We start from the raw sequence: 19,658 nt of genomic DNA, 5'->3' as shown, positions 1-19,658 counted from the left end.
CCGTTCCATACCAGTCAATTATTGGTGATACAGAAGAGTTTTCAGGATATAATTTTATATACAAGAATAGGTGCTCGTTCTTTTTTTTATTACTGGAAACACATTGCAAAACCGATTATCAAAAGAAAATGTATTCAAATACATTAGTATCGGCCATCACTCAACTACTGGACATTTACCTAATCAATATGTATATAAATTCGTTTTATTGCACGTGATTACAATAGCAGTGGCATTTACAATCACGTGCGTGTGATCGTTAATGGCAGTGCGAAACAAAACAAGGCATAACAAGTTTGATAAATTGGATTTTTGAAATAAATACGTCATCTAAGGGCTAGGAGTAATGGTGAAATAATGTACTCTTTTGTTTTTTTTTAGTTTTTAGTTTTCCTGTTATTCCTATTTTTTTTTAATCTTTATTGTGGTTTATGACAAAGCACAATAACTACCACAGTTCATGATACAGCCTGACGAAAGACGAAAAGACAGCAGTGTCTTAGTAACAAGGTACCGTTCTTCGTCCCGTCCTTTTGATAAGGCACCCCCTAAAATTACTTAAAAATATTTTTAATAAATAAATATTTTTCGACGAACGTTAATTACACTAGCCTCATAAGATTCAACGTGAGCTACATTTATGAACGGATAATTAATATTTCTGGCTCCGTACGGAGATGAGGTCATTATTCTTCGTAAGCTAACACTAATTAAAGCTGCATATGCACACCGTTTCTAAATATGTCTGCCGATAACATTCGAAATGGTCATTGCTATTTCAAATCAAATTTTCCGCATTATCTAGCATGAGTCATGCAGTATAACTGCCGTGGGCCATGACCTTAAGTAACGTCAGCAGTAAAATTCAGATTACAGAAACAAATTTTTAAAATGATTGTGTCCAGTGCTGTAATCAGAAAATTTGCATTCGACTACAATGGAAAACTTAAAATGTTAAGGAACGACTATTTCGACAAGTAATGACATTCAGTACATTTGACCGATCGCTGAAGCTTACGGAAAAACGTTCTTGTCTACAAGCATGACAAACAAAATTGACTTGACACCTAATCTCTAAAGTAAGTCGATAAGCCCCATTTTTTAAATATTCAAATGGATGTACCATTTTCGACATTTAATAAAAAAAGAACTTCTCATTGACTCGCTGTGCCATTATTTAAAGGACTTACGGTTGATTTTTGTACAATACGGTAACCGAGTATAGTGGTAGGTACACTTACACTAAAACACATTTTATGAACCACACGTCATTGGTCACCAAACCTATTTCTATAAGAGAGTATACCTAGATAAAGTTTAACGATAATAGCTCGCTTTTTGCAATCAATTTTTATTAAGGTTGCTTTATTTATTAACATTTCGGAAAACAGTGTAACCGTACAAAGTTGATTCTCTAATAATCATAAAAGCAGAAAAGTATTGAAATGTCTTCCTATTAATGTAATGGTAAAGTTGGAGAATAGATGTATACATACACATATAGATATATTTTTCGTTAGCTACTAAGGAAAATTCTTCTAAATATTCGCGCATATTGCTTTGACTTATTTTTTACTCGATTAGACGATAGAATTATAAAGAAATTAATTAATCTTCAGAAGAATTATACCGATTTTTCCTACTATACTTTTTGTGGAAAACATGATCATATTAAACATCCTCACCTTAATTCTCTGAACTTCGAACTTGATGTTCCTGTGTTCGAGTCGGCCATCGAACTTGGTATAACTGTAGATATAGTTGACTGCGGTGACATGGTGCGATATCAGAGATAGGATCTCTTCACGTGTCTTCATATCCACTTCACTCTTTTTACTGGGATCTCGGTGCTAGAAAAATAAAACGATGCTTATATAGATATTTAGATTAAAATATTTAGACATCAACATCCTAGCTTTTCCAACTATGTTCCTACCGGTGTTTCGTAAGGAACAACTGCCTGTCTGATCTCCTCAACCCAGTTACGTGGACAACATGTTACCCCTTAGCAAGACTTGTTGTCACACTTTATAACTTCTAACCACCCATCAAGACTGTCAAAGGTGTATAATTAACAGCCGGGACCCATAAATTAACGTGCCTTCCGAAACACGGAGGAACTCTAAAGAATGACCGTGATCAACCTTGTTGTAAAAATTGTCAATAATATTTACCTAGTTTAATCACAGTTTAATAAAAATATTATTACTTTACAGAGTAAAGTAGAAATAAATAGAGGAAAAGCAAAAGTGACTCAAATATTCGTATGACATAGCACATATTTTTAGAGAACTGATGCATTTACAAATAATTGTGTATGCATGTTTATTGTGAATAATGAAAAAGAATTTACGGAACAATTTGTTCCAGTAGACTGTTTTGACATTATGAAGGTAGGTTCGTAATCAAAAACTCCGTATGAACGGCAAGTGTATATAAAACAGAAAATACAGCTATAGCAATTGCAATTATATACAACGGGGTATAATAAGTTATAGTTTTACGATACTTCATTTGTTTTATGAAACTTCTAATAAAAGGATATTTATTTTGCAAGTAGCCCGATAGATCTAGCTAAGTCCGGGTTGCATCCATTTTTTTCGTATTATAACTAGCTGTTGCGCGCGGCTTTGTTCGCGTGATTATGAATATAAGTAATATTAAAACAGGATAATAATTTTTAAACCGGATTACTTGTTTTAGATTGCAATAATCTTCTCTACTGGTCTGCTCCGTGTGACAATATATGCCCTAAAGCCTTCCTCAGTAAATGGGCTATCAAACTCTGAAATAACGCTTCTTTTGTTGCTGTGATTAGCCCGTTTCAACAAAGAAGCAAACTCTTCAGCTTTATAATATTAGTAAGGATTCATATTTTATATATGTTGTCATTGTTGTCTCAATAAATGCTCTATCTAATCCAAAAGACAACATCAGTTCAAACCACGTTCCTAAGGTGAGCGCCAACAACCAAACTTTTTAGCATAATAGCAGTAGAGTGATGACTTACGTCCGGGAATCCCTCCCTAACGTGTCTCCATATGAGCGGGTCCGTCTGTATGTACAGAGAGCACGTGTTCCGCTTGTCTATGGTCGCCCGGCGGGTGCGCGTGTGCTCGCCGGTGTTAGCTGCGCGCGAGTACTTATTGTAGTGATGCACATCCCAGTATCTGAAACAATATTATCATGGTCTAACAAAGAAATAAAAAAAGGGTTTTCCAAAACAACGTTGAAGGTTATCAGCGCATGTTAATGATGCTTTAGCCGCTAAATTAAAGGGAACTGGAAGTACAACAAACACGAGACTGAGAAGGAATAGCGTTCCAAAAAATCTCATAACCAGGTTCGACAGCAAACAGTGAGAGATGACAACTTTACTTGCTGCAAAAAGAAATAAACAGAGAAATTAGCATCTAAATGTCCCATGACAGACTGTGCTAAGCAGGATAGAAACAAAGGACAACAGTGTAGACATGTAGAGCCGACTTGTCTCAAAATTTTGTCTCTAGTTAAGGAGATAAATTGCGAAGGCGATAGGTCAATTATACGGATTTAGATTGAGTCACCTTTAAATTATAGTTGGTTACTGAGATGCTTTTGTCACGACAGCTTTGAGCAATATTGCTTCGAAAACTAGTCGTAAGCTGATACAGATAGCAAAAAAACACATAATTTACCTTCATATAAAGTACGCATGCATCTTAGATAAAACGTTGAAAATAGAAATCGGAGAAATTGGATTACTAGTCCATGTGTAGTGTTCGCGTTGCGTTTAGACATTTAGTAAAAGTCGTGCATTAAGGGACAAAACAGGTTGCCGTCTCATCGCCTTAGCAACAACCTAATTCCCTAGATCTGACCGATGCAAGTCAATAAACCAGTAATGAGTTTAATAGGCTTCTATAAGCCGTTTGATTTTGAACGGTTTGGACTGCATGTAGCACTTATTGGGGCGTGTTCACTGTGCTTATACTAGATTTTTTTGCTAGAGGCCCCACACGTGTGGCATATGTTGCGCCCACATGGCAACGAAAGTTTTTTGTTTGAAGCTTGTGTGTACAAATAAAACGCTATCCTTTCTTTAAATGCAAAAGTATGTGAGTGTGTTTGTATGTATGTTTGTCACATCTTCAGGCCAAAACGGCTGCAGAGATAACGATTAAAAGGGTAATGTTTTTGTAGATATAACCTATCCAGAAAGAAAAGCCGCAAGCAATAGCTAGTACTTACGGCATCTTTGAGTTTTTCTTTCTGAAATAGTTTTAAGCGTTCCAAGTTTTGTCTTGGGATTACGTAGATTTAAAGTTCCTTACAAAAGTAAAATGCAGTATACTTACTATATTACTTGGCTGCAAAGTAAAACAGCGATAGTAAAACAAAACCGAATTTTAATGAGCGAAAGGAGTGTTGTGTTAATCCATGTACATAAAACATTAGAGAGCAGCTTTAAAATATTGTTCTAAAAATTAAATTTTGAAACTGCAATGAAATTCTACTCAATCTTACGTTAGATATTTATTGTAAAAGCACTAGTTGAATAGTAAGAGCTTCGACAGAACCAAGTAATTACAGAAAGTAATTTTAGATTCTCTTCACTTTTATCTTCACACAGAAATAACTTATTTATTTTGTAGTTTTGGTTTCGAATTTATTTGTGTTTTAAATAATCTTCTTGCATAAAATATTTATTATATTTGTTACACCCAACAAAACCTGAGATATGCTACGTTGCAGGAAAATAGGTTTTTATGCTATTATATTTATTTGTCTAATAATGTTTACCTGGGCTCATCATCCCTCAAACTATTGGGGTGGGGAGGAGGAGAGGGGGGCGCGTGGTGCCCATGCGTCGGCGTCGAGGGCGCGGGCGCAGGCGACGACTGCGGCTCGTCGTCCACGCCCGAGTTCTGAATACGCTCCATCCACTGGACGACCTCGTCGGTGATGCCGCAACCGCCCACGTGACCTAAACACATCAGAAACACTTTAAAAACTTGACATAATCTCAGCAATCGTTAGCTCATTCTGTGTAATGGGGTATGCACTTGGATAAGTCAAGAATGTTAGTCACCTACGAAACAAACACATATAAATAAATGTACATAGCTAAAGTGTTACGGTTATAAACGAGAATGGTAATGAAATTGTTAACCATATCGCAATGTTAACCTTGAACGAAAAAACTAGATGTTAAATTTTCGTCAGACCTTCGTCACCTCAATTTAAAAAGCATTAGCGTCCTTGCCGCTGGTTGCTACCACAAATGGAACTAAACGTACTGCATATTTAAAAAAATTACTCCTCTCTACATTTTTTGTATATATCCTGTAGGGTGAAAGCTCCTTTTGGAATGTGTATGACTTAGTGATTACTTTACTTATTTCTACTCTTATGATTACAATAACTGTCAGAATATGAGGTCATTGTTCTAAGGAACAAAAGAAATGTGAAACACACGTGGCGGTCGATGCATGTCTCCGAGGACTTTGCGAAACCTAAATTATAGCTTTTGCTTGGCTTGGTGTAAAAAGAAAATATTGAAAGGGGTGTTGATAACTTATCATAATCACATAATTCTAGACAATTTGCGTAATTTTAAGTGTTGTTGCAGCTTCTTTAAATATAAGTTAGTGTTGTTGGATGTAATTAGATTATCAGGTTATTAAAAGATGTTTTATCTGATCCGAGCCAATGAGTAACAACCCAGGTAGCTATTATACAAGAAGTAGACGCAATGTAACTTCAAACAAGTAAACGTTACCACGCTATACTATGGGTATTACAAGAAGCAAATAGACGCAACGTCGTACGTGTCTCGAATACGATATCTCGATTTATCAAAGTTTATAATCCAGATCAGTCGACGACGCTTCAATAAAAAATATTCATGTGTTGTACTTCGACGGCGGTCAAGACGAACTTATTGGTAAACATATATAGGAGAGTTTACAATGACAATGCTTGCAGCCATTAATAGTTAAAACCAATAGCCGTAAATGAAACGCTGATATACAATGACATGTGGATGTTTGTTAGTCTTTTATGAAAAAACTGAGCGAATTTGGATGAAAATGGTACTAAGTTAGTTCTTAACCAAGATTTTATGTTCTATTACTCTGAGCATCTATTCGTTTCGTAGCGGGCGTAACAGCTAGTTCACAATAAATGTTTAGCAGTTAAGAGTTGAGGTATAAAGTATACAGCGGACACCGCCGTCTTACTTTCGGCCCACTCGCGGTGAAATAAATACCGAACGCTGACACGAAACTCTTTACTATAGAGCTATTCTGAGATTTATTTATCAAGCGAGTTCCAGTTAGATTTATTACCCTAATATATATTAATCTCTTTGTTTTTTCCTCCCAGTTGCGAGATGTAAGTAATTACCAGCGTTCAGACTGATGGCTCGGTAATGTTTTGCCAACTGCATATGACATGGACCTGTTGGATGACATATGACTAACGTTTAGGAGGTACCATGATTTATTAAATTTAAGACACGTGATTAAAATACATTTTAGCAAAGTGAGGGTACACGTCACGTTCATTAAAACATAACAATTAAAAATAGCTTAAGGCAATATAATTTAACAATAGATGAATAACAACTGTACTGGTACTGTAATTCAAACGGGGTAAGAAATGAATAGAAAGATTATAATGACGCGTCAGAGCTAGGTACGTACACTGCCAGCGAAAAGCGAAGTTTTAAAATTAAAAAGTGCTGAATAGTGAAGTTTTTTTTCAGCTCGTGTGTGTCGTGTTAGAGCACATTGGCGTTTCGCATCCGGCGGGCTGCATTTTAACGAACCTCCTGTGCGCGGGTGCGGCGCGCCAGCCAGATAACGGAAATTACCGCCTGCTGGCGTACATTTCGCGTTGTTAAAGCCTACCAACTATTCAAATATCATATTTACTGAAAAATATAAGACTACATTTTCGTGGAAATGATTAATTTTGCGCGAAACGAAAACGTCAACCATAGCGGGTTTAATTACGAACAAGAGTGCGATGAAACAACTTAATTATACATATACATACTACATGATAGCTGTTAGAACAAGAACGGTGAGGGCTGCAAGTCTTCAACAAGTTTTAATAAGGGCAACGTAATATTGCTTTTATTAGGAAGTCGTTCCCAACCGGTCTTATAAAATAATATCTACGTGAACAACGCCAGCCATGTTACATTAATTTTCAGAATTGCTTGAGGTGATTTAAAGTATAAAAGACAACGTTGACAGCATTCTGACCGAGTTTTCCTGTCTTTTTGTCATGAAATACCAAAGAGATATTAATTCATACGTACGGTTGAAAAATTGATTTAATTAATAAGGAAAAGTATTTTGTATAAACGTTAACGTTAACAGTATGTAACGTCCTTTCAAAACACAACTATTACAATGACAAAAAGCCATTATTGATAGTATAAATGGTCAGTATTTTATCCATTGTTATGAAATCAAATAATACAGAAAGGAATATAACTCACTTATAATACTTCCGACTATCTAAAGTACACGTACGCCTGATCATAAATATCAAGCAGATTTACTCTATAATAATGTTGTAGATATTTCAACAGGGTTCTCGATATAAACGTTACGTATTGTAAGATTAATAACGTGGTCCTTATAACTTCGATTCGAAATATTGCATTGATCATGCAAATATACTTCACAGCATCGATTCCGGTCGGTGCGGTCTAAGCTGCTACGGAGGCAAGTGAACAACACGGCAACGCCTTATAGAAACTCTAAGGCTGCCAATACCTTGTTTTGTTACGAACTTAGCTAAATATAAATGCATAATAACATAGTATTGCGTAAGTTCTGAAGTCTACCTTGTACCTGTTTTGCGCAGTATTAAAATAACTGAGAATGAAGGTAATTGTATAATGCTTTACATTAATTACGCTTTCCATTCACTCTTGAAAAAAGGAGATTTTGAAACCTAATGGCTCTCTCTGATTCATACGAAGACTTAAACATGTAACTTTGATACATAGCCAACGATGACTAGCAATCGAAACACTTTTATTCACACATGCTGCCACGGACGGTGCCAGCAAAATCGCATCCGTGCAAAATCCCATACCCGAGAACCGTTTGGGTGTACTGTCATCACTAAATTTCGTTATAATATCGAAAGCGAGAATATTACAATATTATTATTGTAAACACATGAATTTAATAATAGCGCACATAGGGATACAGTTATTATATAAATTGCTTCAGGGTAGAACAAAATTCACAGCAGTTTGTATACTTTGTATAACGAAATGAGCTCGTGAGTTTGGACATATTAAATTAGTGTTGCTCCAGTCTTCGCTCAAGACAGTTCGGAGAGGTTATCCTATATACTTGGTTAATTTGTTTTATGCGATGGTAAACAACAACATTAATGCCGTGTTTGTTTTGTATATCTTAGCTACATCGTGGATGAAGTAAATGAAAACATGTACCATTGAATACAATTAAGCTAACGTTAGAGTATGTTGCCTGACTTCCAAAATATTAAGAACCCTTTATTGTTATTCTATATTTATTAATGTTTACTTTAAATAGATAGAAATGAGTGGCGCTTTTGTTCCGGCGATTTTATTTTCAAAAGTCGTTAAAAATTACTTTTTTATTTATTCTAAAAAATATCCCTTATTTGGTTGGTCGTGAAAGTCTTTCATATTCAAATAAAAGCTTCATAGAGAACGCGTAGAGGGGTACCCCAACGCTGTTCAATAACTCGTAATGAAAACAAATGTAGCTACAAACGCGACCCTTCTTGCTCATTCAATACCTACAAAATTTATTTTCCGATCAAACGTAATTTTCGGAAGCAAAACAAATGAAATACCTTGTTATCAACATAAAGAAAAAATCACCAGAAGCGAGGACTTTTCTGAGATACGAAAGAATACGCATAATAATATCTGTTATAGATGTTTGCTATATCTGTAAGTGGTTATGTGTTTATAATAAATAGCAAAAGTTCGTTATATTTCGTGAAGCAGGTTTACCCAGTACCCCCAAATGTTTAAAAAATATAAACGTAGTCAAGATTAACGTTCACTAGTTCACTACATACCAAATCATAAAACCTATCTTGAAAACTAACTAAGCCAAGCGCAAGCTCTTCAAGGCACAGAGTGGCCCAATCAAATAGTAGAGCTTGTTTTTAATTCTATAACGTACGCTCGGCATGCTTCGCTAGGGGAAAAATGTGAAATAAATTTCTGTGACAAACGGACATGTGAGGGTATAGGGTTGCTTGTTTTACAACGGAACCATAAAAACGGATTTTATTATTACCCTGCAACGCAGTGTCGTTACTCATACTTGTTTAAAATGGTTATTTTGTCTGAATTCAAAAGCAATGTCGAAAGAGGGGTCGTGTTTATTTAATACATCAGTTTTACATTCAGATGGGTGAGTGTACTACGACCGCGCAATGATATTGCATCTACAACAGTTGAAACGGCAAAAATGCAAACTCGGCAGGCGGGGCGGTGTTGTTGACGCGAAATTACCATTCCAGCGCAGCCTACGGACGAATGAATATGTAACGTGGAATTTAGTCTGGTTTGATGACATTGTGAACCGTGCCAAATTTCATCTACACAACGATAAAATATGATTTAAAGTTTATTAAGCTCGTCATGGGGAATTAAAGTCGACTGCCTCTGAATGAATTTATGACTGAGTCGTCGGCCAATGAACGAGTTGAATGTTCCGTTATAAATTATGCGAATTTTCCGATGCAAGCGGTGCTGCAATCAGCCGGTGACAGCGCGCCGAGCAAATGGGATTAAACTTTGTTAAACGACCTTGCGTTGCAATCCATTTGCCGCGCGACATACTGTGGCGAAACTTCCACGCGACTCGCCTCTCCCTCAACTCCCGACTCCACAAACACCACGTGTAGTTACAAATTTCTACACAGTTAATTTTGTTATTGCACCTCTGCGAAGCAACCTAATTGTACATACCTTAATGGGATTAAAACCGTAAAACTTGATTACTTCATTTGATACGACTCATAAAATAGCGTATAGTATGTAGGAAACTACACGATAATCGGATTTTTCTTGCACCAAAAGCATGGTTTAGAATTATGAATCATAATATTCTTTCCGTTTATATCCTGATTATGAATCTTTAATCGAGATGTATATATGAGACCCGCTGAATTTAATTATTTCACTGCATGTTGTCCAGGTTGCTTCTACATCCAGAAAGTGATCTTTATCAATGTAGATGAAATCGCAACCGAGTTGATTGTAAAATTGGTACGAACTTACAAGTAACTGTGTGTCTCCGACTCTCGACTCACCTTGTGCCTCATACGAATACGAACAGTATAATAGTAGGCTGTTTTATTGAATACTATATGTAATATTTTCAGAGTATGGCTGTACTCACCATGTCTTCGATGAGCGTACGGGTCGTTGACGTCACCCTCTCGGTAGATCACCGAGTGGACACGGGTTCGCGTCCCATTAGGAGGGAAGTATCGACGGGCATGTTCCACATAGAACGAACCATCGCTCGCTACGATCTTCCCTTCGAAGACACCGTCCGTCACCGAACCGAACACCGTCGACTGTGGATCATCTGCGTAAACAAATAAAGGGTTAGTTTGTACAGTGGTTCTAAAGGTAGTTAATATACATAAGTACGTAATTTGCCGGCATAAACATTATCTGCAAAAAGCTCAATTATTATAATGATGCACAAATTAACCAGAAAACAAAATGGAAAAATAATATTTTGAAGTATATAGCTTATTACTTATATATATAACTTATTTTTCAATCATGTTTTGCGTTAAGTTTGTCAAAACATTTGCAAAGAGTCAAGATATGCATAACGACCATTTAAAATCATATCTAAAATAAAACGCCGTTCAACATTTCAGACCAATATAAAAACAATAAATCCATTGTTGACTAAGGACAATAAACGGCAAGTTATTGAAGTAAGAAGTCCTTCCTAGTATCAGGTTTACGTTCCAACTCGAAAACCGACCGGTTATGTAATGTAAGTTATGCAGCATAGGTAATCCGGCTACCGAATGCTTTACCTCACAGCTTAGCGATATCGGTCTCAGTCACCCGAACCTCAATTACTGCTCTTACGATAATGTTGGAACTTCCACAAAACGATTAAACGGTGTCGTGTCACAACCACGTTAGTTATAGTTATCAGAGGGATATTAATAATGATAGCTAGTGACTGGTGACTCATACAGTACTCGTACACTAATGGGGGCCGGTGGTGTATTGTACGTAAATTGAACGTTGCAATTACATCCATGAAGGCGTACATTTGTTCGGTGTCCCTTCCTCGTGGAACATGCAGGTGCTAGCGCGGTGCGTTCAAATTGATTGCACGGTTAACTGCTGTCGGTGACTGTAGGTTTAATAGAAAATTATATTCCCCAGCGTTAATGGAATTATATTGTAACAAATGACAAATGGTATAACAGTTTATTCGTAATGGCGTATTGCACTTGTTATGTTATTGTGTTTTCTATGATCCTTCATACAGAAAATTACTGGTATATTTTTAGTGCCTTGAACCACCGAACATAAAGCGGTCAAGCGTTATTTTCGTTTTCACAGTATCTACACAAAATATATGATTTTAGAATAGAATACCACCTATCTTAAACATTAAGGGGCAAGACAAGTTATACACTATTTTTGTCCTTTATTAAATCACATGAACATTAAAAAAATATTAAGTACATATTATTTACAGTAACAATATACAAGGTTCACACCAATTCTGTCGAGACAATGAAGTATTGAATCGAAGACAGTCACTGCAGTCGTTCCGAGAACGGTAAACTTGGGGAATGAAGCACCGATATAAACTGATAAACGTTCAATATTCTTGGAAATTATCGCCAACACAAGTGTTATATTTACTTTCATTGACATAATTGATACTGCAGATGTAAGAACAGATGTTGTTGTCAAATGAATTTGTAATATATTTTTGGCAACGCTCAAATAAGGATTTAGGTTATAATGTTATAAGTGCAGTGTACCTAGAATATGACAAAAAATACATGGAATCAAACTGTTGTTTAAACAAACAAATGTAGGAATGGGATCAAAAAGGGAGGATGGTATAAAGATTTTTAACTTATCGTATTCGTTCTGCTCTGTTCAAATTTAATTTGTTTTTCTGTCTCTTTCGTAGCTAGAATATTGTGATTCACTGCTTTCTTTATCTAATGAACGAAAAAGATATGCGTTTATAGTCTGACTTACATTTTTTTAAATATCTATATAATATCCTGTCCTATACAATCCCGGTCACACAGTGCACATACAATTACGAGCGATTTGGGAAGTACGGAAGTAACGTGAAATGTTTTCCGCACTAACCGCGGAGCTCCGAATGTTTTTCAGTAAAATTCAAGTGCGAAGCGCGGCTGAAAAACTCGAGCACTTTTTCTGAAGTCAAGTGCACTGCTCCGCTCTTATTTTATCATTCAAGTAAATTTTATATCAACCGAGTGACTATTCACGTTTCACAACAGCATCTATTGTTGTACTCAACGAAAGTGAGTATTTCCTAGAAATAGTTCACGTATAATATTCTTTGTTTACGCAATGTTTACTCGTTCGTTGAATTTTCAATGGGCGACCTAAATAGACACTGTATTTTATAGTGTTGTAGAATTTTATTATTTGTTTTGTATTTGATTGTTGAAAACATTCATAGTCTAAAGACGTACAATTTATTGACACTAAAATATGAATACAGAAATCCGTTAAAAGAAGCGGTAGCGTTTGAGTACGCAACAGATAGAACAATTTTCTAGAGAAAATTAATCGAAAGATACTTTTTTATATTTCCCAGGAAAAAACCGTTATTATCTTACTTTTTCAATGGTTTAAGAAAAAACATGGAGCATTAAATAACATGGCTCTCAATCGAATTCCTCCTAGTCTATTGTTGGTAAAGTCAGTTAACCGTGTAATCATTGTTTAGAAATATGTGGACACCGTGGGTTGTGCATGCAAAACGTAGGTTGCAACTCGACGACTAAGTGCAGCGGAGACCGCTGTAAGTAGGGCGACGAACTGCGATCGATGCCGCGCCGCCCTCCGCAACTTTATCCATTTACACTGTTCCAAACTTTCACCATCATAACACCCGCACCCGAACTCCAAGTCGAACCCGCACCGCGGTGTCGATACGCATCAGGATCGCACAACATTTTTCACCGATAACCAACTAACCTAACCTAAAGGAACTTTCATAATAAAGGGCATTGAAGCCAATTTAAGACTATTTTTAAACGCCATTAAAAAAAAACATCTTATAGTGCGCTAAAAATGTTATGAATCTCCTTTGATCATTTCTTTAGCAGACCAGGAATGCGGGGCGAAATTTTCAACAGTGTAATTATTTACATAGCGAAGCGTAGTTAAGCCAGCGGAGCGTCTACCCATCGGCGCGGCCTCCGCTTGCCAACATTAAAAGTCGAGTGGCCACCAAAAGCTCCCAATTAGCCAGGACTTTGACGCCATCCCGCCAGTAATTGCGAAAAGAAATATGTTTTAGTGCTCTCAAGGAATTATTAATGTAGGAAACGAGAGAAGCTTTGGGTTCGCGGGGCGCGAGTCGGTTGCGAGAGCGGCAAGGTTGCAAGCGTGGGCAGATGCGAACCGAGAGTTAGCGTTCGGCTTTTGTTTGATTAAAGAGAAACACAATCGCGGTCGACATACTCCGAGCGAGGACTTATTAAATTTTCCCTCGGGGTGAGGACAAACAATAGCGTCTATCTTGGGTGCAGATAACGTCGCTGTTCTCGGCTCCGGGTGTACAATGGGAGTGTCCCGAGTTGTGGCTGTCAGTCCGCCACATGCCACCTACAAAGTTGGAGCTGTCTTTTCAGTACGTGTGTGCTCAGTTCTACACTAAACACCTTAACCTATACCTGACGTCACAATGTACTTTTTATTAAGTTGAGTTAATTTTTAAAAGCTTTAAGCTTGTTTCGAAATCAATTGACTTTAGTAACAAGTCAGCATAACAAAAAAAAATAGTCTACATTTCGTGTTAAAAAAAAACCTTACCTACGACTTACTTGAAAGCAAAGACTTAAATATATCGAAAGAGAGCGCAGGTGGCAATTGTTCAGAGTTAAACCGGATATTTTCATGTATTTATGGCAAACAACTGGTTGTTCTCTACGTATTAGAAACTGATGAATCCCTTCTAATTTTCACTAAACCATTCCCGAAGATTAAATGTCTGCATATTATTTTTTTAATATATGTTTTTTCTCTAGGACGAGATAATAAGACCTAAACTATTGATAGTATGAACCTAATCTCAATTAATTCGAAATTTTACAAAGCTACTTACCAGCCAACTCTCCGTGATAAATGTGTGATGTGTCGACTTCATGTAGCTGCCCTTTAGTGCCCTCAATCTGCACATAGGAGGAAATAAATTTGCTGACATGTTACATAAGGCGAACGACATTTAAGTTTTAAACCAGGTGGCATTACTTACTTTAAAGTCTTCGCTGAAAGCGGACAAGTCGCGCCGCAATCGCAGGTGAAAACTCCTTCCGTGCGCGCGGAACTTGAGTCGCAAGTCTGATGGCGCATCTATTGAGCGTCGGGCACGCAAGTGCTGCGCGTGCAACGTATCGGGGTCGTAGTCCAACGCCTCGTAGTGCTCGATGTACTCGTTCAGACGACGACGAGAAGCTGAAAAGAAAAAAGGACATTAAAACGGACCCAAGTATAAAAGCTTTTATCCGTAAGCAAGAATAAAGACCAGACAAAGATAAAGTAGATACGGACTACTGACTGAGAAATAGGACAAAAGGGATGCCCGCAGAGACTGACTACGTAGATTTCAAAAAAGTTTAATCCCTATGGTTGGTAAAAAATGCTATTCAATTTACTATCATCATAAAATTAGGCATAATTTTAATCTTTTATTAGAAACCTTGTAATTAGATTTGTTTTAGACTTGAAGGTTTAAGTTAAATACCAGATCCTTTTATAATTATATTATACGCTTTAGGTAAATGTGTCTGGTTCATCATATACTTGACAGATAACTTTTGTTACACCGCCAAAAAAATAATAAAAAAGATTTCTTTATTATTTATAAAAACGTAATAATAAAAAGCATAAAACCGTGGAGTTTATGATGTAATCGAGTTACTAGTTTTTAATGTGAAAAATAATGCAATCATAGCTTGTGAACTAACTGTGTTCCATGTTTAAATATTATATTACGTAAACGGGAAATTATCGCGAACATTAATTTACCTTTGATGGCTTAACGTTTCGATCAGGTTTGCACTGGCCGTGGTCGGAAGCAGTGACTGCTTGCCACCACGGTCAGTCCAACCTTTGATATAATACAATCTTTCTTGTGATAGAGCATACAGCATTACCTGTAGCATTTCTATTAGATTAAAAGGATGTTCGTTCAAGCCACGTCCGGATTTTATGTAAGTTCTTTTAATTTATATTGGGGTGGTTACGAACAAGTTCGTCTTGTCCCTAGTCGACAATTTAACAGACAGAGCACACATCACTTTACTGCTTGCTAACTCCTACACTTTGATTAAACGCCATCCACTAAGATTCGATTTTCTTAGTGATAAATATTCGAACTTTAATTATAAACTTTTTACTGATTTAAGAGGGCTAACATATTAGCGGTATAGTATTTTACTAAAAGTCTTACCGTTTAATTAAAGAAGATATAATTAATGAAATATCACCTATGTGCATTAGAATACTACTAACACACGCCTGGTCATGCCATTAGACTAAGGGGTCATTAAAGCCATTGCAAGTACCTGCGTACTTAAAGTACATGCCAGCTAGAACAATATGCCTCCGGTCTCCTACTTCGGTCAGTTATTTATATTCTGCCATTGTGTGGTGTATTGTACACAACATTTATTATGTACAAGGTGTCCAGCACTGGATATGGAAGTTGTTACGTGGCGAGCGCATCGGGCACGTAGGAAGCTCGGAGCAAATAAATAGCCTATACGTTCTCGTTAGGCCTCCATTTCGAGAAAATGCAACCCGAAGCGACATGAACAACTTGATATTGGGAATAGGATTAAAGCGATTTGAGAAAAGTGGAAACTAGTTTTCGACACAGAGAAATTGTACGGAACTGGTATTTGTTTGCTATGCGATGGGTAGCGGGACATAAGTTACGAGGGAGCTGCAGCTGAATGCAATCTGAATGCGAGACAGCGTGAGACGCGTCGGATTTATTTAACGTGCCATCTGAAATTGATTCCCTTGTATGTACGCAAATAAAATGCGACGCTTGTCAGCCATCCTGTTGATACATTAGATCGTATTCATTTCTACGGAGAATCAGAAATAAAGAATCCTTTAAATAAAATAAGTAAATTATTATGTTGGTGTACACCTTGTAAAAAGGATAAAGTAAAAAACTAATCCTAATTATTGAGGAGGAATGTACCCAAATTATTAAGGAAAGTATAAAACGAGAATGACATAATATATGTAGATATGTTACTACTTTTTTCAGGACGCGTCCTCTTTAAATAAAAATATGCATAGACAAATAAAGTAGTTAAAGTAGCATTTAAATTTTGTGAACTCGCACAAACATAATCATGCACTGTTTATTTATGAAATACATAATGATTTATCAAAGTTTTTACAGCGTGACTTTGCGGTTTGCCGTTCATAGTACCTACACTTACATACGCGTTTATTTGTTCAGGCGTACGAACAGTACCAAGTAAAGCTTTTTGCTTTGGGCAATAGGTACCGTGTCACTAGGTCAGTGGGACAGGACCGCCAGCCGTGCTCTGGACGCGATTATCAAGCCAGGCCACCACACTGCCTGATTTAATTCCCTAATCGACCATTTTTCTAGACTTAGCGAAAGCGCTACTTGATATATGATGTTACTTTTATTATTTGTAAAGCCTTTACTTATAGCTTTTCATGTCTGTTATCATTTGATGTTCACGCAGGTTCCTCGTTCATAGAATTACATCTCACTAAAGTGCTATAAACGTCCATTTACCTAACTTTATATTTTCTATTGTGTATATGACTACATAAACGAACAAAAAACTGTGTTTTAAATAAAAATAACAATGATCATATCAGTTGTCTGGATTCCCACGCAAGTTGTATGTACGTATCAACAAAAGGAAACAAAACTAATTGTATTCAAGGGTGGACTAGTTGCGAAGTATTGAAATACTTTAGCAATGAGTGCGTGAGTGATTTAAAGCGGGCTATAGACATTGTTATGCATTTAAGCATCACGCATACAATGTCTTACCTTGGATAATTTATAATTACATACTAATTGCAGTGTTGCACACAGTTAATAAAATTATCGAGATAGACTTTGAACTTTAGGTTTATAATAAAGTTGACATACATGTTAAAACCTGTATGTTTAGAGAACAATTTTATTCTCAAAACAAAAAAGGGAAATCCCGTCGAGAATGAAGATAGTATGCATCATGATATAACACTAGCACTACCATTGGGTTTTCCTGATACGTAATTACAGATCTGCAGTGGGTGAATCATTGTGTACAAAATATTAACTGATTGTGAAAGTTATTTACAATAAGATTCACTTTTGCCGAAAACGCTACATTCGGCATTTATTTGCGCAGTCAAGGCACGGCAAGTCAAAATACTACTGGGCCCATAACATCGGCCTTGCTCTTTAGCAAATATCAAAAAACGCAAAGTGTACTCGTGACTCGTTAGTTCTTACAATCAAGCACACAAAGTGACTAAAGGCAGAGACGAATTAATAAAAATGAACTTTACGGTTTACCCATCTTGAAATAAAGGATTGAAATATAAATAAAAGTATATCCACTGAGGGCCTATGTCTGATCACCAACCATTGCATTTTATTGTAATAATATTGCAGTTGTGGAAGAAAGACGACACTCTAAGCCGTGAAGTACTGTCACGCTCCCAAGCAAGCGGTTGACTTCAATATAAACTCGAGTATAAGAAAATAAAAAAAAACAAAGCAATGATTACTTGAATTAACGCACAAGCGAAAGTTAGCTTTAGGGTTTACTGATCTCTATGATTGATGCGATGATTATTCTGAAGTAAGATCGCTATCTCATTAATTGGAACAACATTATTAAACTAGCCTTTGCTTTACTTTCACATGTTTGCAATGTAGTTCGTAATTCTTTTATGACGTAGACAAGGCTGTATGTATATAGACGGAAACAGATCGCAGCCTGCATAAAGTAAAATGAAGAACATTTCACAAATTTTAAATACTATGATCACAAAAATGGGGCTGTCGCTAGTCAGCCTCTAAGAGTCTAAAACCAACAGTGGGAGTAAAACTTTGAGCATACGTTAGTGTTTATATGGCTGTAACTTGACAAATGAACAAGGAGTTACGCACTAAGGACTCAAAGTTTAACGAATGTCTTAATAGCTTTTGCCAACTTGGTTGAGAGCAAAGTTAATTTATAGAAGTCATACGATGAAATAACTTTCTCAAAATAATTGCCATTAGTCTGGGAAATAAAACTTTTATAAATCAAATACCTATGTTTTTTTTATATAAATTAAACACAATCGTAAATTGCGCTTTTATTTACATAATAGAAAATGAATTCGAATTGAACAAAGAACAATCCTTTAACCTACATTTCCACGGGTAACAAAAATAGATCCGGATAAAAAGGGAAAATTTACAAAAAAAGGCACTCGATCAAAAATAGGGCGACGATATTTTTAATTACAATGATTTACGCAAATCATTGTGGTGTAACCTATTACAGCTGGAGACAAGTTTAAAGATTTTTCTAGCTCTAAACATAAGCTACATCATGGACCTAATCTCCAAGAAGATGCGTTTGAGCTTGTCTCAGATAAGCTCACAGCTATACTATGTATAATAATGAAAGTTATACGTATAAAGAAGCAATTAAAGTGTGCTGTATTATACAGTACTATTCATAGTTCTCTGCACTTTTTGTCACCATTGAAACTAACTCAATACCGTCTAATATATTTCATTTTCAATGAAGTCTCCAATTTTCAAATCAATGCTAATAAAATTTCTTTGTTACCGCGTTGTAGGAAGCAAATACATAAAAGATCGAAGGAAAGTTTAGAAGATCAATTACTAATGAAAATTATAAGCGCAAGCAGTCAACAAAATATAATGATTTAGGAAAGTTTCTCGCACATAAAGGAAAATATAGTAAATGCTCATGTCCTACGAATAAAGCTAGAGTAAATATATATATTTTGTTCTAAGATTATCCCTTCCCTTTAAGAAGGCTTCTACTACTACATTATTGACGGTCCTCGTGTGCGTGCTCTCTGTCCAATGAGAATACTACGTACGAACTACTCAATGACTGGTGACTAAGAAGATATGGTTAAACATGAACATGGTATATTATGAGTAATGTTTAATTAAACTGAATTTAAGTCGAATTGACTTAAATTCAGTTGAATCCAAAAGCAGATTAAAAACAGCATGCAGTTGACAATACGAAACGAACTCAACACTAGTAAACAAAGAAGCCTTAATTTGAAGCTTAAAATATTCCTCTACAAGCTTAAATATATATTTAAACATGTCCAATATATTTACTAA

At 36.2% G+C, this 19,658-nt stretch overlaps 1 protein-coding gene across 1 annotated transcript in view; it reads right to left on the bottom strand.

Annotated features, from left to right (window-relative positions):
• LOC113500625 (disintegrin and metalloproteinase domain-containing protein 10) overlaps positions 1-19,658 on the bottom strand; it is a 43,119-nt gene that overhangs the window by 6,493 nt on the left and 16,968 nt on the right. Inside the window, exons 2-7 of the mRNA XM_026881478.1 lie at positions 14,538-14,737; positions 14,388-14,454; positions 10,419-10,610; positions 4,783-4,966; positions 3,011-3,170; positions 1,686-1,850 (exon numbers count right to left, since the gene is read on the bottom strand). Of these exons, the coding sequence (XP_026737279.1) occupies positions 1,686-1,850; positions 3,011-3,170; positions 4,783-4,966; positions 10,419-10,610; positions 14,388-14,454; positions 14,538-14,737 (968 nt within the window). The remainder of the gene's footprint in view (positions 1-1,685; positions 1,851-3,010; positions 3,171-4,782; positions 4,967-10,418; positions 10,611-14,387; positions 14,455-14,537; positions 14,738-19,658) is intronic.

Source organism: Trichoplusia ni, chromosome 14, assembly GCF_003590095.1.
Source record: "Trichoplusia ni isolate ovarian cell line Hi5 chromosome 14, tn1, whole genome shotgun sequence".
NCBI lineage: Eukaryota > Metazoa > Arthropoda > Insecta > Lepidoptera > Noctuidae > Trichoplusia > Trichoplusia ni.
Note: the sequence above shows the minus strand (reverse complement) of the source record. Positions and strands in the feature narration are given on the sequence as shown.